Source organism: Rhinolophus sinicus, chromosome 6, assembly GCF_057876585.1.
Source record: "Rhinolophus sinicus isolate RSI-liver-muscle chromosome 6, RSI-T2T, whole genome shotgun sequence".
Lineage (NCBI taxonomy): Eukaryota > Metazoa > Chordata > Mammalia > Chiroptera > Rhinolophidae > Rhinolophus > Rhinolophus sinicus.
Genome location: NC_142506.1, coordinates 56,475,656 through 56,501,786, shown reverse-complemented (window position 1 = coordinate 56,501,786; position 26,131 = coordinate 56,475,656). Strand labels below are relative to the sequence as shown.

General features: G+C 45.6%; 1 protein-coding gene across 3 annotated transcripts in view; it reads left to right on the top strand.

Moving 5' to 3' along the window:
* CNIH3 (cornichon family AMPA receptor auxiliary protein 3) overlaps positions 1 to 26,131 on the top strand; it is a 167,078-nt gene that overhangs the window by 58,256 nt on the left and 82,691 nt on the right. Inside the window, exon 3 of one of the 3 annotated variants that reach the window (XM_074316949.2) lies at positions 10,766 to 10,868. In XM_074316949.2, coding sequence (XP_074173050.2) covers positions 10,766 to 10,868 — 103 coding nt within the window. Of the gene's footprint in view, positions 1 to 10,765; positions 10,869 to 23,367; positions 24,303 to 26,131 lie in introns of those variants that run through there. The other 2 variants (XM_074316951.2, XM_088799130.1) reach the window with 2 other exon arrangements.

The window sequence follows — 26,131 nt, the reverse complement described above, 5'->3', positions numbered from 1 at the left end:
CAGCGTTCCAACACAGCTTGAGCAAAATCTGCAAAGACTCTTGAGGTCTAGGCTTGGAAATCCCAAAATATCATTTTTGCCCTGTTCTGTTGGTCCAAGCAAGTCACAAGGCCTGCCCAGATTCAGGGGACAGGTACAGTGGCACCCCGGGGGTGGAAGTGGGAGCACAGCTCCTGGGTGTAGGTAGCAAGAGGGTGCATCTTCTGTAGAGAACTGAAAGACAACAACACTAACTAAACGTTGGTCTGCTTTTTGTTATCACCGTGTGCTGGCAATTCACAACATGTGATGAAATGCTCCGCCCCCAGCCAAGGACTCCCGCCACCCCTCCCCCATCGAGACCCCCCATGTGCACAGGATCTGAAAGAATTCCTACGGTGCGCTGTGTAAGCAGACCCGGGGGTGAAATGTGGGGAGGATGCTGTGAAAGGAGGCTTTGAAAAAGCAGCTTTTCCTACTTCACATTTTCATTTGGACCCACTGCTGCAACTTCTGAAAGACGGCAGTGTGATTTTCAGCTTTCAAGTCAGTTAATTATACTGCTGTGAGATGGTCAAATAATTAATAAATGTTAACATTAGCCGGTCGTTCTAATTAAGAAATAAATGTCTCTGAATGAAAAAGTGCCCGCCAGCTTACCCATTAATGATCAGAATACTGAAAGCACCGTTTGCAAGGTGGCACTGTAAGTACCTTGGTAAAATCAGCCATCCATCATTCTTGCCAGTCTGAGTCACGGTGCCATGTTTCCTTGACGTCCAAGCTGCCAGCCAGGTGAAGAGAAGGGACCCCTCCCCTGGGAGGAGCACAGGCGGAGTCATGTTGACTCAACGCAGTTGGCCTGCTAGGCAGACCGTTTTGCTGCACAGGATGTTTCTGTTGATAATATCTTCTGTTTTCTACTTATTTTGTTTAAAAAAGATGAACGTGCTTTATCATGTTATGCAATGAACTTATTTGTGATTGGTCATGTCTTTCCTACGTTCCGCTAGGGTTTTCCCCACGTTCCCCATCAGACAACTAGGTGGAAGCTCTTAGGGGCAGGAGCTAGGTCTATCAAGATGGTTTCTCTCTTTTTTAAAATTTTTCAAAAAGTTGTGAAATATAACATAATTTTTAAAAACACATAAAAGTAACAGGTTTTTTTTTCAAAGTATTATAAAGCAAATATGCAGGTCCAAATATACTGTTGCCAGCATCGCAGAAGCCCCTGCATCCATCTTCCTACCCCCTTTTCCTCTCTTAAAGGCAGCCACTGTCCTGACTTTTGTGCTTATCACGTCTTTCCTTTTTTTTTTTTTTCTTTTACAGTAGTTTTACCACTTAAGGATGAATCCCTCAACACCAAATGGCTTTTGGCTAGTTTCACCTGTTTTTGAACTTTATGTCCTCATAGAGCACGTTTCATTCAACATTGTATTTGTGAAATTCATCCATACTGTTGGGTGTAGCTTTGATGCATTAATTTTTACTATGGTATGTTAGGGAACAAACGTACCACAATTTACTTACGCCTTTTACTCTTGGTGGACATTTGCTTCATACTAACAATGCTGTTGTAAACATTCTTTTACATGTCTTTGGTATACATATTATATGTTATGTAATGCCACTGCTAGGTACTTGCAGACCGAGGAGTCCAAGTCAATATTGCAAACAGTTTTCCAAAGTGGTTGAACCATTTTGAACACCCTTCAGTAACACACGGGAACTTCTGTTGCTCCAAATTCTTTCCAGCACTGCTGTTACCAGACTTTTTAGTTTTAACCATTCAAGCGAGTGTCTAGTGAGCTCTCATTGTGGTTTTAATGTGTATGTCCCTCATTATTTAATGACATTGAGCACCTTTTCATATGTTTATTGTCCATTTGGATATCCTCTTTTGTGGGTTCCAATATCTTCCCCTTTTTTCTACTGGGTTCTCTGTTGTTGTTTTATTTTTAATTGACTTTTAGTGGTTTCTGTATAATCTGGTTATGAGCCCTGGTTATATGGTTATGACCTACTTATGGGTTACATGTGTTAAAACTACATTCTCCCACTCTGGTTTGCTTTTTCATTATTTTCTATTTATCAAAACAGAGGTTCTTCATTTTGATAAAAGTTCTTAATATATTCCAATTAATCCCTCTTTTCTTTTAAGGTTTGTAGGTTTCCTTTCTTGGTCACAAATACATTCTCCTATATTATTTTCTAAAAACATTTAATTTTTTTTGGTCATTCATATTTTTCTATATTTTTGTCTTTCATGTTTAGCTCTACAATTCACGTGGAACTGATTTTGGTGAACGGTGTGAAAGGAAGCCAAGTTTCAGTTTTTTCCTTATGTATATCCAGTTGACTGGTACCTTTATTGAGAAGATTATCTTTCCCCCGTTACTCTAATATTAATTTTTTTCCGAGGCTGCGCTTCCTCTGTCTGTCCCCTGAGTGATTGAAGATGGCGAGGGCACCAAAACCAGGCCATTTCTGCTCCATGTGGGACTCATCCAGCGACTACCCATGGTCAACTGAGACCTTCTCAGGACTGCGCTGCGGTCTGAGGCTCTTCCTACCCGATCGTCCTTCCGCCTCTCGCAGTTGTCAGACCTGCACTGTGGTCTGGAGGCTCTCCCTGCCGCCTCCCTCTTTATCTTCCACAGGCATCTCCCCCAGTCAACATCTTGCTTGTCTAATCCTGTCTTGGCATCTCCTTCTTGGGCAGATCCTAGAGTGAGAGAGAGAGTCATACTTAGTGTCAAGGTGACACAGGGCTGGGCTAAGTTCAGGGAAAAAGAGACTAGATAAGGACTTTCTGAAAGAAGAGGGAAGGGAAACTTGTGCCTGACAATGTGAAAGGCATGGGAAAGGGCAGAGTTGAAGATGTTTCTAGGGTTGAGACTGAATCCCCCTGGAGATGGAGCTCAATCAAAGGAACCACGGCTGACATCAGTTCTCTGTTCGTTACGTGGGGGTTTCCTTGTGTGTGGAAAGAATGAAGAACAACGCGGAGTTACATTTGTATAGGGCTTTAACAGTTTGCTGAGTGTATTTGCACATGATCTCACTTAGTCTTTTACGTGGTTTTTGGCTAGGAGAGACAAGAGGAACAATTACAGGAGGTCCTGTTTTTCTCTCCTTTCCTGTAGTTCAGTTCCACTGCCAACCCTCCCACACCAGACCGTGTTCCTTCACTTCTGTTTCCAAGGGCTGAAGATTCAATGGAAGAAATTGGTCAGGTTGGGCCACCGTTAGTCAAGGTAGTAGATCAGGGTAGGGTTAGCACATGGAAAGCCCCTGTGTGGTGGCTTCAGGCCATGTGATGGTTGGAAATGGGGGGTTCGTTGAGAGGCAGCATTGGTTTGCTTGGGTGACAGCATCTTTCACGATGCTTAGGGATGGTGACTTCACAGAGATAGGTGAAATGTTGATACTTAGGGGTTACAGGTGAATTGTATCACTGTCAAAGAAGGAGAGAGAAAGATCATAGAAAGTGGAGAGATGTAGGTCAGTGAGAAGAAAAGAGCATGTGGGTGGATTGGCAGAAGGACAATGGCACATTGACATATTTTAGATAGGGATACAGTGTGTGTGTGTGTGTGTGTGTGTGTGTGTGTGTGCGCGCACACACACGCGTGCGTGCGCTAGCCTCAGGTAGGATAATGAAAAAAGAATTTGGTGGAGGGAAGAGAAGAGTGAAAGAGTTGTGGGATCAGAGAGATTCCAAAGAACTTTAAGATCCTTAGGACTGACAGCCATGAATACAGACACAGTCAGCTAGTGCCTGCGAAGCATCCCCCTGCTGGGTACTGTTGGTGGCACAGACGTTGTGTCTGGAAAGGGAGCTAGCCTTTGAGTTTTCTTTCCATGCTAGGATTGAACAGACAGGTATTTATTTAAAAGAGCCAGATGGTTCAAGAGAGTTTCTAACTTTATACTGTTGGGGACCAGGTTTCAAACTAAATTTGGGCTCTGGCTTCAGGCTTTCTTGTTGGCCCTGGATTGAGAATAGCCTCTTGCTCACCATCCATCTGGTCCCCAAGTGTCTGCTACTGAGTGATGTCTCCAACTATCTTCCCACAGAGAGGACAGAATCTCAAACAAAATCTATAGGATGAATATATGTTTTTCCAACAGGGGATAGTCACCCGCATTGAAAGGGTCTATGGGACGTGAGTCATATTTATGTTAGATTTGACAATGGGCTCCCTTGAGCAGTCACATGGTGGGGTGCCCTGTGTGGGGTAGTCCATGCTTGTACTTTTAGGCCTTTGGTTTATTGAAACCTCCTTTTCTAAACGTGCAGACTCTGGTACTGATTATCCGTCATCTAGCATCGATACATGTATCTAAATGCCTGCTATGGCAAAGCACTGGTGGCACAAGAAACAATCCCTACCAGTTTGGAATGTGTCTCTGGTTTTCTAAGATGACAAAAATAGAGACCAATTTAGCTTTCACCATGACATTAAATATTTTTAGGAACATAATCCATTATTATTTCTATCAGGACCATCTCTAGACAGAAGGCCATAACCTCAAGACAAATTACAGCATAAATTTTCTCTGCTTCCCACTCTCAACCCCTGTCCTTGACAACCCAGTATTTTTATCCTGGTCAGATCAGGCCAAAATGATTGTCAAGAGGGAATTGGAAGAGGGCAAGAAATCACAAAATGGACCCATGTGACCAGAGGGGCTGAATGGAATTGAATGGAGGTTTTACTGCTTGGTTTGGTCTGGAAAGTCTGGAGTGAATGGGCAGCGGGGAAGTCGGGGGGGATGTGTGAGCCCTTCCTTCTAAACAGCAGATGGCAGAGCCACCTCACAGCACTCCACCTGCTGCCTGGTCCACGCACCTGAGTGGGATTGCCTGCTCTGATTTACACCAGGACACCTCTCTACCAGGAGAAATAATTCTAGTTGAAGCAAATGTACGCCAGTGTGTTGCATACGGCTCCATTGGTTCCTGACAGGTCCCTGGCTCGGAGAGTCTGCAGCAGCGGTGGCGCTGGACAGGGGTGCGGGGTGGGATGGTTTAGGACTAAACAAGTGGTCGGCAGACACAGCCCACCACATCCTAGCCCCTGTGGCTATGTGTGAGCACATTTGGGCATGAAAAGTCCAGTTGATCCAATTCATCAGAGGTTTTCTCAGTAACGGCAGGCAGGCATAAAACTGGTAAGCATTTCCCCAAAATGATTTTGCAGTGTTTGGAGGCTCCTCTTAATATACAATGGGGGAGTTTCTGAGAGCAGTAGACCTGAGTGTGTGTGTGAGGGGATGGCAGATGGTGGGGGAGGTCACTGCAAATGTTTTTTCCTGCAAAATTTTAAACAAGTCTTGTAATTGTAGTTTCAGTTTTTATTGTCCAGCTGTATACCCCAAGTCACTGTCATGCCACAGCCGTATCTGCTAGCCGGCATCATGTCTGCAGCCAAGTGTGTTCTTGTTGCAAGAGTGCAAGGCACAGTGGGAAATGTAGACCTGGTGCATGTACCACGAGGCTCTGCTCTTAAGCATAAGGCTGAACATTTTCTGGTCCTGGGGAGCCTGAACCCCACCCTGCCCTTCTTGCCTTCTTTGCTCCAAGCCCTTTCCTCCAGTGTCCACCTCCTGTACTCGATGTTTGTCCCCTGAGCCTCTGCACCTGTGGTTCTCCAGCCTGGGGCTTTCTGCCCCTCGCTTCCTCCCTCCCTTCCCACCCCCCCATGTCAGGTAACTCCTACTCCTCTTTGGAGTCTGAGGTTAGTGGTGCTCCCCTGGGAAGGCTTTCCTGAGCCCTGAGCCCCCAAGCCCGGTGCTGTGTGCTCCCATACCAGCCCCTGCTTCTGTCACACCACATATCACTCATTGGCTGCTTTCTTTTCCCTGCTAAGCTGTGTTCTCCCCGAGGCAGGGACTGTGTTTATTTTCTCCAGCATAGAACCCGGCACACAGTAGGTGCTGAATGACTGAGCGAATGAATGAACCTCTGGGTTGTCATGTCCTCCCACTGCCAGCTCACCTTCCTTTCCCTCTCCCTCGTTCACTTCCTCCTCCTTCTAGACTTCCAGTGAGAAAGTCCTTCCCTGGCCTGGTTTTTCTCCTCTTCAATTTAATTAACTCAGAAATTCTATTGTTTGTCTCTATATCATAACTGGATGCCACTTCTCTGAAGTCTGTTTGGATGAAATAATAAAACCTTGTATGTCTTTGTTCCCCACCCCCAAACTGCTTTATGGTGATGGAAGGAGAAAAGCAAAGCTGTAGGGAGAAGACCAGTATCAGAGCCTTTATTACCTGTAACTCTTTGCTTTGGGGCTCTTTTGTGTGACAGATGTTTTCAAATTGATTTAGGGATTTATAACATTTGGGCCAGAGGATAATCCAAGGCAGGCATTGAGCAAGCCATTATCTTGACTCCTTTCCTGCCGGTGATAAACCATGCAATGATTTGGAGCACGAAGGTGGGACAGTGTGTGCCGGCTGGCAGGCATCCACCATGCCTCCATTTTTATTTTCTTCCACTGTCGGGCTGTGGCTTCTCTCATAATGGTTTCACAAAGGGAATATTTTCTAGTTAAAAAAAGAAATGAACGTGGGGGAAAGGATGAAACCCTGTTAGATGTTTATTTTCAGTAACGTTGGCACAAAGAACCAGGGTGGTAGTGCAAGGTTGGGAGCCAGGGGAGGGGGAGACGTGTTAGTCCTTGACTTTGAGCAGACCTGGAATCTAATCCTGTGGCGTTCTTCAATCTACCGAAAAGTATTGGAGTTGTGAGAGAGCCGCTATTTAGTTTCCCTCAAATTTGTTCTGGAGTATTTATAGTGAAACAAGAATTAGGAGAAGAATGGGCACCGAGCATATGTCAGCCACCACGCTGTGCGTTTTACTTAGTCATTTAATCGTTTGGACTAAATACTGAATAGCCTCAAAAGGATATTCCTAAAATACATGTGACGTGTGCAGAATTAGAATCAAGTTGACACCTGTGTTCAGCTTTTCCTCTGAAATGTCCTTCCCCGGAGGCCAGCCTCCTTCTCTCCTCAGATGAAGCTCTTCTCCTCAATGTTGTGTTTATCATTTGTTTTCTTTTTAAAATATCCTTTCCACTTTTCATTATATCCCAAAGTGGTATATTGTGTAGTTCTGCATGGTTTTGGCCTTTATAGAAATGGACTCACTCCTGCCGCTTGCATTTTGCACTCAAATGTTTGTTTGTGAAACGTATCCATGTCGTGAGTCACTGTAACTGGTTCTTTTTCTCTGTCGTAATGTAGGAATACACCACAGTGCGTTTATTTGCTTTACTGCGGATGGACCCTTGAATTGTCTCCATTTCCATAATAACTCTTATATGTGTCCCCTGGTGTACGTACACAGGAGCTCTGGGGTGTACTTGTGTTGTGGAACCACTCGTTCGTGGGGTATGTGCACCGTCACTCTTGCTAGGTAATAAGTGGCTTTCCAAGTGCTTGTACCAGTTCTCACCTGCACTGGCAGTGTGCACGTGTTCTGGTTTTTCTACACCAGAGCCAATGCTTCATTTTGTCAAACCCCCTAACTTTTACCAATCTGGTAGGTGTGAAAAGTGGTATCTCATTGTGGGCTTAATTTTGCTTTTCCCTCATTACAAATGAGGTTGAGCATATTCTCATTTGGCTGTGGCTGTTTATATTTCTTCTGTGAGGAGCAAACCTGCTTCTATAGGGACCTATGTCTTTTGCTTAGAGGTTTGTAGGAATTCTTCGTAAATTTTAGATACTACCTGGGCTATAGCCGGGGCAGGCTCCTCCGGTCTCCTAAGGAGTAAAAGTCTGAGCAACCGTGTCTAGGAACTGAGTTGGAGGTGGGCCTGAGGTGGGGGGAGAAGCTCGAAATGCAGCCTGTAAGCCTCTAACTCATCCCCCTCTTATTTTTAATGTGCTCCCCTATGCTCAGCTGCTCCTGGTGTCCTGCCTTTTTGCCGCTTCTGGAGAGTAAGCCTCTGGTCTTCAGCAGAGGCAATGCTGAGGGAACGAGGGTGTGGGGTCTAACTGGCCCTTACACAGACTGTCAGTCAGGTCCCCGTTTTCAGCCCCCACTTCACCTCCATTCCCGAAGGTGCCTACACTTGCTTTAGGATTCAGCTTCCGTCGGTCTTGTAACTGAGCCACTGCCCACCCATCTGCTCTCCAGTTTCCATCATTGTGTGGTTGTCTTTATCCTGTTCTCTCTGCTACCACAAGTCTCTTTTCCATTTTTGTGGTTTTTTTTTTTTTTTTTTTTGTGGGAACAGAGGCTGATGAGTGTGTTTAGTCTGCCATCTAACCAAAGCCATAAGATTTCTTGAAATAAAAGAGGCACCATCGGGCCGGCCCGGTGGCTCAGGCGGTTAGAGCTCCGTGCTCCTAACTCCGAAGGCTGCCGGTTCGATTCCCACATGGACCAGTGGGCTCTCAACCATAAGGTTGCCAGTTCAATTCCTCGAGTCCCGCAAGGGATGGTGGGCTCTGCCCCCTGCAACTAAGATTGAACACGGCACCTTGGGCTGAGCTGCCGCTGAGCTCCCGGATGGCTCAGTTGGTTGGAGCCTGTCCTCTCAACCACAAGGTTGCCGGTTCGACTCCCGCAAGGGATGGTGGGCTGTACCCCCCCCCGCAACTAGCAACGGCAACTGGACCTGGAGCTGAGCTGCGCCCTCCACAACTAAGACTGAAAGAACAACAACTTGAAGCTGAACAGAACCCCCCACAACTAAGATTGAAAGGACAACAATTTGACCATTGTTCCCCAATAAAGTCCTGTTCCCCTTCCCCAATAAAATCTTTAAAAAAAAAAAAAAAAAAAAAAAAAAAAAGAGGCACCATCATAGGGAAAAGATTAGAAATCATTGCTTTAGTTCTTTTACTCCCCCTACTCCTTGTTTAAAAACCTTTTACTTTTGTGTCTGCCTTTCACAGACTACTATCTGTTAATCTAAGCTTATATTTTGACTAGTAGACTGGTGCAAATAATAATCAGAAGCATAACAAAACACTCATTGCTCTTCAGACTATGAGAAGCCCAAAGCATGTGGATTACCTCCTAACGTGGACATAAGAGAAGTAAATTGTGCTACCGTGTTTCCTCAAAAATAAGACCTAACCAAAAAATGAGCCCTAGCATGATTTTTCAGGATGCTCGTAATATAAAATAAGCCCTAATGCGTCTTCTGGAGCAAAAATTAGTATAAGACCCGGTTCCTATTTTTGGGGAAATACGGTAGGGCTTATTTTGTATTCCGAGCATCCTGAAAAATCATGCTAGGGCTTATTTTCCGGTTAGGTCTTATTTTCGGGGAAACACGATACTCTTGTAAACAGTGCTCCAGTTTGCATGATGGGGCTAAAAATCAATTGTCATTCTTCGGAGCCCATGATTTTGTTATCAACTGGTTGGCTTTTTAAAGTTGACAGGCATCATTTTTCTTTTCTTGAAAGATGATGTGTTCAGGTCATATTGAGCTCATCTGCTTTGCTAAGGATCTTTAGGGATAACATGTGAGTCACTCATAAGCCTGGAATTTGAGAGACAGGCTGTTCGTATCGAAATTACAGTATAGGAGGTATTGTACGGAGGACTTGGAAGCCTGGAGAGGAGGTAGCTGGCGCCGCATGCCCTGGACACCTTCTGACTTCATCGGCAGCAGACTGGATATGCCAGCTTGTAACACTAAGCCTTTATCTGTACAGATGACAGATAAAGATGACAGGGGCAGGTGTGCACATAATGGGAACGAGCACCAACAGCAGTAATTGGGCAGAGGGGGTGTGGCAGGGCTGGGGAAGCTCGTTCTTCTCTGGGTGCTCTGAATTTTCATCGGTAGAATTAACATACCGTGTGCCTTTTTGGCTTTGATACGCTGAGAGCCTGGGGTTTCTTTTATCTTATCTCTTTGTGCCTCCTCCAGCTGTTCGTGGGTTTATTTCTTTTAACTGCTCTTTATAGTTGATAGATAGCCATAGGTGGCCAGGCCTTAAAGTGTGTTAGTGTATTAATATAACGTTTTAGAAGCAGATATACAGGTAGAGATAGATGCGGTCAGGCTTTTCTTTCATAGGGTTTGGTTGTGACAAGCACGCTACCTAAAAATAGAGAAGAGCAAAACACATACTTTTTCCACCCCGATGTAGCTACCAACTAGTGTTTAATCTAAAATAGTGGTGATGGATAGTGAAATATCTGGGGTGCAACATACCTGGATGAACCACTGCAGAATTTCCTTCTTATATATGTAAGTCATGAAATGTGAGAAACTTGATTCACCCAATTCCTCTTGGAGAGGGAGAGTGTGTGGGGGGAAGACATATTTTGCAAAGCCTGTTGAGCTCAGGCGAGGGGACCCTAAGTGACATGCATAGGAATCTAAAGGTGTTCCAGAAGCCTCGTTTTTCTGAATCCTGAAGTGGTTGGGTCTGCAAGCTTCAAGGTCAGCAGCTGACGTGTGCCTACTTAACGGTGGAGTAGAGAAAACTTTGACTTTATTTTTTCATTTATCTAGTCGTTATTTCAGACATCGTTATTGAGTCTTCTCTCCATGTTTCTCAGCCACATGACTTCAATTGATGGATCCCTGGTGTACACAGCATGTGTTGGGGGCAACTATAAACATAGCATGTCTTCTTGGAGGGTTGGTGGGTTCCATAAATAGATCGTGGAGAATTCAAAAGTCACATATACACATTTAAAAGACACTATATTTTAAAGCGATTGCTCTGGGTCCCTTGAGTCTGTGCTCCTAGACATTCCCGCTCCATTGTATGATGTACTTCCCTTCCCCAGGTGCACACAAAGCGCTGTAAGAATTCCGAGGGCAGAGGGAAGTTCCTGGCAGTGCACGGAGTTAGGAGTGACGACAGGTGGTTTCCTGGAGGCTGGACTTGAGGTGAGTCTCGAAGAACTAAGAATGTCTGTCAGGGAGTGATGGATGATGTGTGTTGGGGTGCTGGGGACATGCCAGGGTGGGGGATGGCATGAGTCCCAGCTCAAGGATGCAGATGCCAGCCAGGCAGGGGACCAGTGTGGCCACGCTGCAGAAGAGTGAGGGATCAGATCTGAACTGCGTATGGGGATCAGTGGGCGAGAGCCAACTATCAACTATCCCGTTCATTGCTGGGAATTTTGGATGACTTTGCAAGTCCTCAAAGAGATGCTTTAGGGCCGTTCACTGGGGGCAGGGGGGATACAATGGTGGAGGTGGGTTTAGAGACCAGGTTGTTTGGGTTAGTGATTCCTAATCAGAGATGCACTTCAGAATCACCCGTGGACATTTTAAAATACCTGGTCTGGCACCCCAACCATGTGACTCAGGACCTCTGGTGTGGAGCCCAAGAAATCCGTATTTGGAAAAAGCTCTTGAACAAATTTTGTGGTGTTCTCTGGTTAAAAAAAACCCTGAAACGGGAGGTGATTGCAATAGCCTACTTTTGATGTAACGGAACTTGGCGTTATGGTGGTGGCAATAGAAATTAAAAAGAAGGATTCAATTTGAAAGACTTTGTAAAAAAACACAAAAACGAGGACATGAGTTGCTATTAGAGCATGCCTGCTCCAATGTATGTAATACTCTGAACCGTATCTTGCTCTCTGTGGATCTTCTGGGTCGGCACGTGCTGGGCTCAACTCACTCATGACTGCGGTAACCTCACTCATAGCCCTTTCCTGGGAGACAATTCACAGACAACATAGTTCTTTAAGATCTTTGTGGACAATTTTGTAAAAGGAGAGTTTTATACACTGTCATTGCTGACATTACCATCATTATTAAAGTTTTAAAAGCACTTTTATTATAATTTCCAGCTTCATTTGTGTCCAGATCTCTCCCTTAAAAGAGTTATAATATACAGAGCAAAGGCACTAGAAAAAAACCCCTCAAGTTTTTATTGCCTAGAGGTGTACAGTCTGCATAAACACTGCATGTCTAATTTGCCCTTGAACGTCCTTAGAATAATGGGAGACTCAGAGACAGTGTTATGTCTGGTGGTGGTGAAGATAGCAAGGTATTTCCTGATCTTGAACAAGTTGGAATTAAGTCTTCTTTGGGGAACAGAAAAAATAAATAACTGGTTCGATCACAAGCCCTTTATGCCAGAACAGACAATGTTTCATTAAAAGGCAGCGAAAGTGCTGATGTAGACCCTTCCTTTTTGGGAAGCTGATCCTTTTTGTCATGGAACAAAGGCTGGTAAAAATATTCACATTGCAGCCATCAGAATTGCAAAACTTGAATTTGATGAACAGACGCATCAAATCATGTGATTTTTCTTTTTGGCTACATGATTCAGCATTTTGATTTGCAGTGACCATTTTGAACAAAATGAAGCATTTCTTGGTAGTGCAATTTGTTTCTTTGAAATGTTCCTAGTTTGGGGCCCAGTGGACTGTGGCATATTCCTCAGCCTTAGTGTAAGACAAGAACATGGGAATCTCAGAAAAGTCAACGTGGGTTGGCCTGGCATGAAGTCTATGGGGAGGGGCCCAAGGAACATGCTTAGGAATGGGAATCCACGTCTGTCTCCAAAGGTCAGGAAAGGCCCCCAGCTACGCTGGCTTCCCCTGGGACAGACCAATAAGCGTTCATTTGTATTAACAGTACCAGAAGCGCATTATTTTCAGCCTGTACCACCCCTCTCCACTTCCTTCCCAATTAAAATCCCAATTCTGCTCGTTTGGAAAGGGGAAGCAGAACTGATGGGGATTTGAACTTGGAAAGTGAGTAAATATTTACCTGAAAGAAACGTTTCTAACTTAGAAGACCTCAACTTATTTTCTATTGGGAAATTTAAGATTTTTGTGTGTCGTCATTGGAGATTGAGCACAAGATAAGAATCATTACAGAAAATATGTTTACAATTTTTGCATATTCGAGTTTTAGTATATAAAACACAACCTCAGTTCCACTCCACCCCTAAATATGTACCATTTTCTGTGTTTGTTTCCTCCACTGACCATGAACTCCTTGTGGGTAGAGATAATATGGTAGATCTTCAAATATCTCTGTCCCCAGGACCTCATGTGACAATGACATAGTATGTTCTTATTAAGTATTTGTTGAATGAATGAAAAAAAATTCAAAATGTGTAAGTAATGTTTCCTTTCATTTTTCCTCAATATGTTTTAAAAATTAATTTTCAAGTTTTATTGAGATATAATTGCATATAACATTGTATTCGTCTAAGGTGTACAACAAAAGGATTTGATAGATTGCAAAATCATTACCACCATAACATCAACCACCTCACGTAGTTACAAATTTTTTTTTCTTGTGCTGAGGACTTTTAAGATTTACTCTCCTAGCAACTTTCAAGTGCACAATATCGCGTTGTAACTGGAGTCATTACATCCTCAGAACTTACTTATCTTACAACCGGAACTGTGTACTTCCGGGACCGGAACTGTTACCACCTTCACACATTTCTTTTCAAGTTTTAAAGACTGTTCAGATTTTCCCAGGGCCTTTACCTTGAACCTGCACACACTGCAAGAGTGTGAGGTCCAGGGAGCAGGGCCGGGGTCCAGGAGGAGCCAGGGGCATGACAGTGGCGCCACTTATGATGTCTGAGTGAGAATTCCCACTTAGGATCTCTCTGAGCGCAAGAGAAATGGCGGGGTCCCCTATGTCTGGGAATAAATCAGAGAGGAAGTCTTTGGAAACAGCATAGTTTCTGGTAGGATCTTTGCTGCTACTTAAAAAAAAAATCATATTTAAAACTCCCACAGTGCAAATTAATTCAGATGTAAATAACCATTCAGACAACCAGGAATTTGACAAGCAGAGGTGTCTGCCAACATGTCCTGAGTAATTAACTAGATTTTTGCACTTATTTCATTTTGCTGGCAGCACTAGGCGACACTTAACTTATTTCTTAGCTCTTACTTGATGGTGCTGATTCTAGGAGTTAAAAAAAGATTTGGGATTTTGGTGGCAGGCTTCTCAGGCTATGGGACCTATTGTGAGAGTACAGTCTGGCCCTAGAAACTTCTGTTCTCAATTCCGAGTCTGATTTAGCATCAAGCCTTGAGCCAAGCCACTCGCTTCTCTCTGACCCACTTTTTTTTTTTGAGCCATTTTACAGGGGATCAACCTTCTAGATCACTGTGAGAAATTGATTAAAGGCTTGAGCTTTGGAGATGAAAGTGGCTAAGTGAGCACAATTATTGCTGATCAGAAAATCCCCAAATGCCCCGGTCAGAACTTCCTTTCCCAAGTTTGGATCTGCTTTTGCTTCACCTTTGCCTGGACATTAGGGCCAATGAATAGTTGTCGGGGCAATGCTGGGTCCTTTGTTAGTCACAGGCTCTGCCACAGAAGGACATTGAATTTCCAGCATCTCCATTTCCTGTTCAAGGGCTCTTGTGGGTATAACAGGTCATCCTTAGTACATTCTGAATCAACACGGTGGCTTAGTTTCCTCAGATGAGATGGAATATCTGGGGTTAAATGGAATGTAAGTTACATACTTTCTATGTGCAGGCGGAAGTGATTCTGTCCTGGCCGAGCGGCAGGCTGCAGCCTCTTTCCGATGCTAACTCTTGGAGGGTTCGGTCCGGGCTGCTTTCTGCATGGATGTTTGTCGACATCCGGACAGTTTTATCTCTGATGGCTGATCTGGAGGTTAAAGTGACATTTCCGTCCCCAACTTGAGTTTTGGGGAGGAGGAAAGATTTCAAACTCAGAACACACACACACACAGCTTCCAGGGAGGGGAAGGGTGTTCCAAATCTTCCCAAGTAGGGCCTTGCCGGTGGGCTTACTATTGGGCTCAGATGTGTGAGAATTACCAGTATATCAGAATATTTTCTTTCAAATGCCAACACAGTACTTGGCATACACTAGACCATGAATAAATGTTTATTGAATAAATGGATAAGTAATTGAAGCCCAAGTTCCACTATATGACCTTATAAAAGATTTTCGGATGATTGGATTATTTGGGTTGTTTTACCCCTATAATGTCCTACCCTCTCGCTGTGGCTGCTCTCCATCTTATCCATGAGCAGGGGGTGTATGTGTGCCCCAGAGATACCCTGTCCATGCCTTTGGACCTTCCCCTTCCCCTCCCCTACCAGGGGATGGGTGCTGGCTGAATTTGTGACACTGTGTCTGGCCTGGTGACTTCTGGGGCTTCATTGTGCATTACATTTCCCTGTAAGACTTATAGGGGTCTTGCTGCAGAAATGGCTCCTTCCCTACAGTTACATGTACGGACACATGATGTGGGAGGCAAATTGGAAAAGGTAGACCCTAACTTCTTTTGGACTTGTTTTTATTTCATCCAGGTTGGCATTCAATGCCCCTAGCCCTACCTTTCTATTATACTTCCCATCTTCTTCCTGTGTTAACTCAGAGCCAAACAGATCTGTTCAGTGATCAATGAAATAACATGCGTGTTGACACTCTGCACCCCATTCACTCCCCTAAATCCTACCTGCTCTTACAGGTGTGGTTGAGGTCAACTCTTCCATTACGTTTCCCCTCTCTCCCATCCACCATCCTCTCTGAACTGTGAAGTCATTTATGATCGGCACTGTTCTGGGCCGTTAGTCCAGGCCCTTTGTGAAGTGTGGGGTTTGGGAGCCAGCTCTGTGGTCAGGTTGTCTGGGTTTGAATCCTGACCCTTCCATTTACTAGCTTTGTGTCCTTGGCAAACTTCCCTAGCTTCTCTGTCCCTCTGGGCCTTACCAATGGTAGAGGTGAGGAGCTTGGTCTCAGTGGGCAGATGGGTGTCTCGGAGGCCCGTTTCAAAGGGTCAGAAGAGACCACAGACTAATCAGGGCCAACTATCTAGGCGTCCACTCCTTGCCCTGCATACCAGGACAGAAAGCTCAGTGCAGTCCCAACTGGAGAGCTTCTGTTTTTATAGCTCACAGATACTGAACTGTAAAACAGCCCGTTTTTATTCTCAGAGGCTTAGCTGCCGGGTTCCTTCCATTTCTATCCAGGAAGCCAGCACCTCTAGGCCTCCAGCTCTGGGGTACAGTGAGGGGGGTTTAGAGCTCAGGCTTTAGAGTCAGATCAATCTGGGTATGAATCCTGCTCTTTACTGTGTGATCTTAGGCAAGTACCTGACCTCTCTGAGTCTCAGTTTTCTCATTGGTAAAATGGAGGTGATGATACCCCCTGGCAGAGATGAGAATGAAAGAAGACAGTGCCTGGCAAGCGCTTGCCGGGCTCTGGCACCCAGCACGCAGTCAACATTGATTATTAATAACCACTCCTGAGAAACTACTTCCACAGAACACAGACGCAGCTGTTGTCGTGATCTAGGAGAGTTATCATAAGATACCTGTTGGTCGTTCACGTGCAGCTCCAAGAACTTCTTTTTGTTCAAATGCAAAAGAGCTTCTTTCATTCCAAGTGTGCGCGGGTGTGTATGTGTGCAGACACTGACCTTTATAATGGTTTCTAACATCCTTGGAACGAACTGAGAAAAACGGAACAAGTAAGTGATAAAGCTTTTAAAAACTGAAATTCTGGTAGAGCACAGAGGGGTGGAAAACAAGATGACAAGGGACTCTCAGGGCACATTGGATTCGGGCCTGGGAGGGCCGCAGACAGGAAAGGAAATCATAGCAGTAATATTCAGACCCCATAAAATTAGACCCAACATTAATCTTGTGAGTTGCAGACTCACTCGCTGTGGGGCTAAACTTAGTGCCTCAGATTTTCTGCAGGGTGCCTGCCATTGTTATTAAGAATGGCACACATGTTCACAGCACGTGGAAGCCAGGAAAATATTTCACACCTGATGGTAAAGCTCAGGCTCTCGAGTTTCCTGTCTGAATTGGCAAATAGAGAAAAAATAATGGCATCACAGACTTATCATGTTATTAATAACGCCAGTCCTGTCTATTGAGGCATCCACTACCACGGTTTTAGGAGGATAAGGGGTCAAACCGGGGAGCTGGGTTTTAGTCCTCCAGTTGGGAGGCTGTGGGCAATTTCAGATTTCCAGCACGCACCATTAAGCTGCCCCCAAAAGCTCAGCAGTTTCTGAGTAAGATGCTTTCCCCTGACACAACAGCTGCCTCTTAAGCAGTATTGTTAAAATAGATGATACATCTCCAGGTGTGGAAAGAGCCAGGGCCCAGAAGTGGATGGGGGGGTTTCTAACAAAGGCTCATTGTTTGCGATCTGTCTGCAGTGACTGTTTACCAGGGCTAATCATTGGGAAATCACTTCATTTCTGCAGAAGGCAGACTTCTAGGGAAGACGACATGAAGACGAGCTAGGAACACAAGCAGGAAGCTACACCCCATTACTCTGCCTCCCTAACCCAAGGACTCCCTAAAACTGGCAGTTCTCTGGTTAGAGACCCTCCCTTGCCCCCCCCCCCCATCTGCCACTTTAGTGAAAATGTGGCTTCTGCACTTGCTGCGTCCTGACTGCACAGATCAAGCTGGGTTATACCTGGTTTTCATGTCAGAAGCGATACACATCCGAAGGATGTGGAGAGGAAGTGACTTGTGTAAAAAGTCAACACAGCTTGGAAGGGGGAATTTAAGCCCAAAGCTTCCGACTAGCTTGTCATCTGATTCAATTCAGTGAAAAATTGTCTATTGAACATACATGACGTCGGAAGCCTGGTGCTTGCACTCCTGTCTCGTTGTTCTTCTTGAAGTCCGAGTCGGCTCTGTGCAACCCTGTTAGATTCTGAGCTCCTTCCAGGTATGGGCTGTTCCCTGCTTGTTGTGCCTGGAGGGTAGTAAGTCCTCTAAGGTAAGTAAGTGAAGGGTAGACATGGGCCTTGTCTGCATTTGCTTCTTATCTAGTGGGCAGACTTGTTTAAGTCAACTATGATACCGGACTGTGACAAGTGCATCCATCAGCCATCCATCCGTCCGTCCGTCCATCCATCCATCCACCCATCCACCCACTGAACCTTTATTGGACGCTTCTTATATGTCAGACACTGGGTAATTATAATTCAGAGACGAATGAAAAAGAGTGTCTAATGTCAAGGACTTCCCAGTTTACAGAGGGAGATAGGCGTGTAGAGTTGAATTATAAGACAGGGTGGTATTCTACTTATGTAAGATGTCTAGAGTAGTCCAATTCATAGAGAGAAAGAAAGTAGAATGGTGCTCGCCAGGGGTTGGGGAAGGGGAGAGGGAGAGTTATTGTTTAACGGGTACAGGGTTTCAGTTTAGGAAGATGAAACATTTCTGGAGACAGGTGGTGGTGCTGGTTGCACGTCAGTGTGAATGTACTTGATGTCACAGAACGGAACTCTTAAAAATGGTTACAATGGTAAACTTTATGTCATGTATATTTTATCACAAAAAGAAACCCCAAACTAACAGTGTAGTAAGTACTCTGCAGCCGTAAGACAAGTGGCCCCTGGTGCCCAAGCCTGGCCCAAGTGGCCTGGACACTGCACCCTGACCCAGACCCCAGAGCCTTTGTGCCTCTGCTTGTCTGTAGTGGGTGATGGGTGACTGTAGGAATTAGAGTCAAAGGAGGTATAGGATCTGGAGATGTATCTGATCTAAGCTACGGGGGAGTTTGCTTCATTAGACACTTCCCCTTTCCGGAAGCCATGAGTTCTGTCCACAGTGGGTACCAAATTAAAAAAGATTACTTGGTGAATAAAGAACGTTTGCCGGTATCTATCACTGCCTAAAAAAGAACCCCCAAACTTAGTTGCTTAAAACAACAGCCAGCTTTATTTGCTCATGACCCCGCTCTCGGCTGGGCTCAGCTGGGTGCAGTCTCAGCTCCACACGACACTGACTGCAGTTGCCTATGGGTTTGGGGCTGGAAGAGCCAAGACGGCCTCCCCACGTGTATGGCATCCCAGCTGCGTGAATGGGAGAGCTGGGGGTTGTCTGGGCCTCGTGTTTTTGTGGAACATTATCTTTAATGAGTTGGGTTAGTTTTTATTCAATTTTAATCACTTATAATCCATGGAGCTTTGCAAACATCATTTGGCAAAGTTGCAGCAATTAATAAATAGAAACAACTTAAAAATTCATTATGCTTTTTACTTTTGCCATCAGTCATTTTACATAATTTACTAGATATTCTAATAGCTTTCTTAAAATGTGTAATTTGTTTATTTCAAGTGGTGTATCATATTTCTTTGTTTCTACATAGTTTCTTTTACTTATCCTTATATGCGTAATTACTTTTATTGATTGTTGAATTAAATTGATTTCAAAGAAACACTTATTTCTTGTAAAGCCACAGAAAGTATAGATATTGCTGTCAGAATATTGTTTCTTAAGGCTAATTCTCTAAATTCTTTTTTTATTTTCAAAATGTTTCCTCCTATTTTATGAGTTATGTTAAAGTAAATATAAATTTCTAAATTCAGAAGATTTTGTCTTTTCAAATGCATTGTTGCGTGAAACCAATCATTTGATTGTTTTTCTCATTGATAATTATAATTTTTATTAAACCATGAACTTTGGCAGAATGTGATTGCCACATGATGACTATCTAAGTCTTTTCACAATCAACTCTGAGCACCATTTGCTTCCCATATTTACATCCCTAGCACCAAGGAAATACTCATATTTTTTGTTAAAATAATCAAATTATTTTGTACTGGAGAAATAACAAGCGTTGTGTGATTTTGGGCTGATTCTTGCACAGTGTAAAAGCTGTTCAGGTTGTTTGGGTTTGGCAGAGTATCAGAAGGTTCTCTGAGCAGCACTTCATTATTAATTATTCTCTGCAGACTCAGAATATTGGGGAGTGTGATATTTAAAGGGAATATTAATACGCATATCGACCCTTGGTTTTCTCTTTGTTCTGTGAGTTCATTTTGAATATTTTATTTATGAATTCTTAAGTTCATAAATATTGAAACCCTACACTTACCACTCACACAAGAATTACAGTGCACAAATACAATTAAAGTAACAACTATTTAGAATTAGTGGCACCCTCATGATTTCGGTAGAGTGATAAACCAGGATGTAAATAGCATGGTGTGCTTTGTGATAAATGAGCATATGAGGGGCCTGTTTATCAATGGTCCTTGTGACAGCCTATGACAATTACCCTGAATGAATGAGCTTAATTTAGAATTTTTAATTATTTATTAATTTTACTGTTTGCTACAATTATCGTTATACTATTTACCAATCAGAACAGAAATCCTTCAGTATTATCACAATCACTGCCGTTATTATACTAATGAATATTGGCTGAACAAATTGTGAGGTGGAAAGTAGAAGATCTGGGAAGTCAAAGGTTCTTTCTGATTTTGGAGAGATTCTGGGAGAGGAGAGAGAGAGGCTTTGCCAACAGCAAGAGGGAAGCAGAGAGCAATTTCCTGCAGACTGGAAAGAGGCTGAGATCGGGGTTCTGGTGGAGAGGTGACCAATACACTGCTTCATGTCGGTGACTCATAGAAGAGGCAAGTCCTCAGAGACATGGCTGTGTGGTTCCTATGGAGGCTGAAAACTGATAAAAAAAAGATAAAGCAGGGCTGGGGAAAGGACAAGAACAATAGAGGTTATGTATGATATGGATGGAGACTTGAAAGTCAAAGTGGTAGGATATAGAGTCATTTTTTTGTTTGTTTGAAATATTCTGTTGATGTAGAGACTCCTAATTCTGGTAATGCTGGGCTAGATAATTCAGATCAATCCTCCCACTGAGCACAATTTTAAAAACGGAATGATATACAAAAACATCTTATAAGCATCAAAGACTTAACAAGAGAGTAAGGGATTATTGGGGCCAAGTTCTGAGAATGGTTGGGAATCCAGAGAAGTCAGCCTAGCACTTGGGGCTAATTTTGCTCTAGGGGCATTTGTTAGCCTGGAGGAGGTAGCTGAGAAGTTGAGCTGTGTTTTTAGTGCTTTGTAGAACTGGGAGCAAAAGTCAGAGTTCAAGGACCACCATGGCTTGGGACTTGATTACTTACCTGCTTTGGCCTGGGATCCAAAAAAATTGTTCCACATAAATAAGGGTGAACCAGAACATAGTCATCTGGTTAGCCCAGAAAAATCTCAAACCCTGAATTTGGATTAAGGTAATTCTAGAGTGCTTCTTTCCCCAGACACCTGGCAAAAGAAGTAGAAAATCCTCCTTGAAGAAAGATAATATCATCTTAGACCTCAAATTTCTACAAAGAACTTTTAAAAACAATGTTTGACATACAATAAAAAATTACTAGACACACAAGGAGGTAGGACTCTGTAAGTGCGAATCAGCAGAAACAAAACAATAGGATCATCCCTAAAGGGAATCAAAATATTTGAATTATCAAATTTTCCTTTGATATTATCTTATTGTTTTGGTGTCACAAAAATTTATACAGTATAATTGCAACGATTAAAAGAAATGCTTGATATAAAATAAAAAGCAAAACACAGAGCTAGAAATATATCTCTATTGCATGGGTGGTATCTGAGAGTGGCAGACTATGGTATTTGTTTCATCTTTTTCATTTCTGTATTTTCCAAATTTTCTTTAATGAGAATTTATACTGGAAGACATACTTAAGTAAAAGAGAATGTGATAAAGAGTATACCCAGAGCACAGCTGTATTCACAGGTGTGCAACCCCTGTAGTTGCCCAGGGTCCTGTACTCAGAAGGGCTTCACGCCTGGTTTAATGCTCTGCTGTTACTATCTTGAAATTAGTAATAATTTTTTAACAAGAAGCCCTACATTTTCATTTTGCACTTAGCGCAGCTAAGTATGTAGCCCGTCTTGACCCAGAGGCTATTAAATGCTGATCTGTTGACCATTTTGTCAATAGCCAGTGGACTTGCTCTAGTTTCCCCACTTCCAACTGAAAGGCATCTGATTTCCAAATTGGAGGTACAGCCAAACAGCTGTAAGCATGTTGGGGTGTAGTGGAAAGAACCCTGGATTAGGAGTCTGCAGACCTGATTCTAGTTCTGTCACTAGCTACCGTGTTTCCCTGAAAATAAGATGAAGCCAGACAATCATCTGTAATATGTCTTTTGGAGCAAAAATTAATATAAGACCTGGTGTTGTATTATATTACATTACATTACATTATATTATATTAGACCCGGTATTATTATATTATATTATATTACATTATATTATATTAGACCTGATCTTATAGTATAGTAAACTAAGACCGGGTCTTATATTAATTTTTGCTCCAAAAGACGCATTAGAGCTGATTGTCCAGCTAGGTCTTATTTTCTGGGAAACATGGTAGTTGTATGACTAACTCTCTGTAATTCATTCCTTGCAGCTCTAAAGCCGTTGGAATCACACCTGTGAACAGTGCACCTAGCACACCAGGATTAGAATCAATAGATTGTTTATTTAGTGCCTACTCTGTGCACGAGACCAGGTGCTCTGAGATTCACTGCAAGCTATGATGTGGCTGTAGTTTTTCACCGGCTTTGCCAGTCATTTTCCAGGATATTTCTCCTGGCTTTCTGGATTTACTGACTTATCTGAAACCCAAGTTGCGTCTGGAATGATCAGAACCTCTTTCCATACCGCATCAGAAGTCCAAAGGAAGTACGGGGCGTTTTCAAGATGCTGGGCCACGGGGCAAAGTGCGCAGCGAGTAACTAACCCCTACCCTTTACCTAATGAGTACAAAGTGCCAGGCTCTGTGCTAGGTTCTGTATGTTCTTATTTAATCCCTTAAAGTGGACTGGTAGTATTCTTACCCTGTTTTTTAGATGAGGAAACCGGAGTTTAAAGAGGTCAAGCAACTTGCTGCTCCTAAGAGGCCTGACGCCACAAGCACACGCTCCTGACAGTGCCGCTAGACCACCACCATGATGCAGAGCCGTGGTTGCTGGCTCTTCAGTCCAGAATAGTGACAGAGTCTATTTTCCCCAAGGTCAGGTGGCGGGAAGGTTGGAGGATGCACAGGAAAGACGCTAACGGAGAATTCTGCCGGGGTTGGGAGCAGCGCCGCGAACGCAGCCTGGAGCCTCAGTGGGCATTACAGTTTGGGAAGACCCACCCGAGCAATACTAGGGTCCAAGGGCTTGTCCTGTATCCCCAACCAACACAGGACCAGCCCCCTCTGCTCCCACATTTCCCGTTCAGACAAAACTGCGAGAACTGGGAAGGGGCGGCTGACGCCTCTGGGCGCGAGGTACACACCATACCCTTCCGCAGCTTCCCACCTCCTCCAGACACACGTGTTTAAAGAGTCCCTGCGCCTCCCCATCGCACCCCACTAAAGCGCGGCCGCCCTGCGCGCTGGCCTCAAGTTTCCTTGAGAGGCGCGCGTGCACAACTGCAGCGGCGACGGCGACCTAGCACCCGGCGGTGCCCCCCGCAACCCACCTTTCCCAGCTCCCCCCCCACCCCGCCGCAGTCTCCGCCCGCTGGGGAGGGCGTGCTCGGAGGCGACGGAGCCGAGAGGGTGGGGCGCGGAGAGGGAGGGGACCCCGGGCGCGCTGCTTCCGTGCTCGCAGTGGCAGAGGCGGCGGCAGCAGCAGGTGGAACGAGCTCCGCTGCAAGCAGCTCTTGGCCTTGAAATCCGCTGCTACAGCCGCTTGGGCGAGAACAGGCCCTGTGGGCTGGAACCTGTGCCCAGCCGCGTCCGGTTCCTAGTTTCGGGGAACTTGGGTGATGGAGGCAGGTCGGCCAGGGCCGCAGCTGGGGCTGGGCGCGCCCTAGGGGCGCATAGCAACCTTGGAAGCCACGTCCGGAGCGCTGGTCCGGAGGGTCCTGGCTCTTCCCGGCCGCACGAAGACCCGTCCTCCCGGGAAAGAGCCGCTGCCAGCTCTGGAATTTGGAAGGAGGTCGGAGTCCGCCCGGGCACCTTGCTGGACGCTGTCAGTTTGCGCCCCGGTGGCGAGGGAGGGTCCTGAGCGGTGCGCTCGCCTCCCCTCTTCTGCTTAGGAGCGGGAAAACACAGGGCTCTTTCTGGGGTTCCGGCAGACGGGAGCTTCTCGCTCGGTCCTCGGCGGAGTCCTGGCACCCCTCGCCGTGCTTGTCCGGAGGGCTTTGCTCGTTGGCATCCATCTGCAGGAGTTCTCTACGATCTGGTTTCTTCTTGGATTCGGAGACGGTTCCCGCCAACGACACTTTACGGGCGGGCTGGCGTCCCAGGTCGCCGGAGCCTGTGGGAATCCTGTCCCTATCTACGGACGCTTGAGTCTCTCTCCGCGTGGCGTGCCGCCTCCCACGGCCTTCGAGGGGAGGGTGCAGACGTGGATCCTTTCTGTCCTCTTTTGGAGGGAGAGCTTTCCTCGATAGGGAGCATTGACCTCCTAGGGGCTCTTCTGTGTGTGGTGGGATTGGGGTGCGGGCGGCCCGGCCGCCGGCCATGGCCTTCACTTTTGCTGCTTTCTGCTACATGCTCTCGCTGGTGCTCTGCGCTGCGCTCATCTTCTTCGCCATCTGGCACGTGAGTAACCGGCAGCGGCTCCTAACTCTTTTCTTTCGCCCCAAACGCGCCCCTGGTCACCTCCTTCCCCCAATTCTCTAAAATGCCATCTCACCGTCTCCACGTGGCGAGTGTGGGCGCACTGGGAGGCCAGTCACGGCGCACATGCACGTCAGACCCTCTCTCGCTCCCTGTCCCGGGGCGGGAGCAGTTCGTGGCATCCGTAGGCCCGGGGCACCGAACGCGGCCTCGATGCCTGGGCCACTGGCTGGAGGCAGAGGGACCGCTAGTTCCTGAGGCAAGGCACCCTTGCCAGGGCCTGGCCGATGTCCCGGGCCCCAGGCGTGGCGGTGACAATCCCCCTCCCCCCCTGCTTCCCCTGCCCACACGTCTCCTGCCCGCAGGAGAAGCACTGTGGTCAGCCCGGCGGTCAAGTAACTACAACTGAACATTTAAGATGTCAGCATCCGTGGTGGATTGTATTTAGACATAATTGGAGATAAAGTGGAAAGAAGACGGAGTGTCTTTTAAGAGGAAGTAGGGAGAGGCTGGGCCAGGTTGGGGAGGGACCAGGTCATGGGGTAGACGCCGAAGGAGGGAGAAAAGCGAGGAGGCGGGAGACCGGGGAAGGACAGGGATGAATGAGGAAAGTCATGTAGAAAAAGGCTGAGGACAGTGTTTCCTCCTTCACTTTTCTGAGGTCTGACCCATCCAACTCCTGAAGACCCCCTGGAGGTGGCGAACCATCCTTCCACCAGGCCCCCAGCACCCCCCAGGGCATCAGTTTTCCCACCATCCTTCCAGAGGGCTACCCAGGTCGAGGGCGGTCTGGTGGGTCCCAATAATGCAGCTGTGGTGTAGGAATAGGAGATGGAATGATTCTGAATAGAAGTAGGAAGAGAGGTAGAGAGCAGAATGGAGGAATAGTGGTCGCCTTATCAAGACTGTGCAACATTCGGCAAGTCCATCAAACTCTCCGGCTTCCTTCTCTGAGGTTGTTTAAACTCTGTCCTCACTATCAGAGTTGGTGGGCAGAATGGCTGAGGCCAAGCCATTTAGAAGGAGCATCGCAGGGCATAGTCTCCCACCATGAACAGCCTCGTCCTGCCCAGCACATCTGGTGATAGGGAAGGGCCTGGATGAATTCCCTGAGGCATGGTTCTGGGGAGCCTTAGCGAGCACGCGTGCGGTGGGAGATGACCTGGAATGAAGACCAGAAGAAAGTTGCAGGGTGGGTGAGATGCGGTGTTTGGTGTAAGTGAGTGTGAGGGTTTATCTTTAAATAGACCTAAGCAGCTAGAGCGGCTCCTGTTAGAAGGAGAAGAGGGAACTCCTGGGGCGCAGGGAGGCTTCTAACCATGTCACCTTAGGAAAGAGGCTTGCTTGTCACCTCCCACATCTTGAAAGTGAGAAAGTTGACCTGGGTGATCTCCACGCTTCCCCGACTGTCCAAGGCGGGTAGTCCATGTGTCAGTTCAATTAGGGATCTGGGGGTGGGAAAGAAGGAATTCAGACACAGGAATTTCCGGGCTGATCAAAACTCCTTCAAGTGAGGAGTGATAGGGTTTTGCACCCTCTCTCTCTTCCTGTGCCTCAGAGGTCTGAGTCGAGTCTACGGGGTCTAATCTATGGTGGGGAATTGAGCCTTGAAGTTGTTGACAGTTGTTAAGGGAAGACAAAACTTTACTTAATTGAGAATAAAAAGGGGTGCAGAACAGATCGCACCCACCAGTGCAGCAGACGCCTGCTCGTGTTTTAAAGGTGCTTCCTCTGCTTCTTTGGATTGGGGGAGACACCTGTATTTGAGAAAGCTAACTACAGTACTCCCTTTTTTCAGCAATACTTCATTT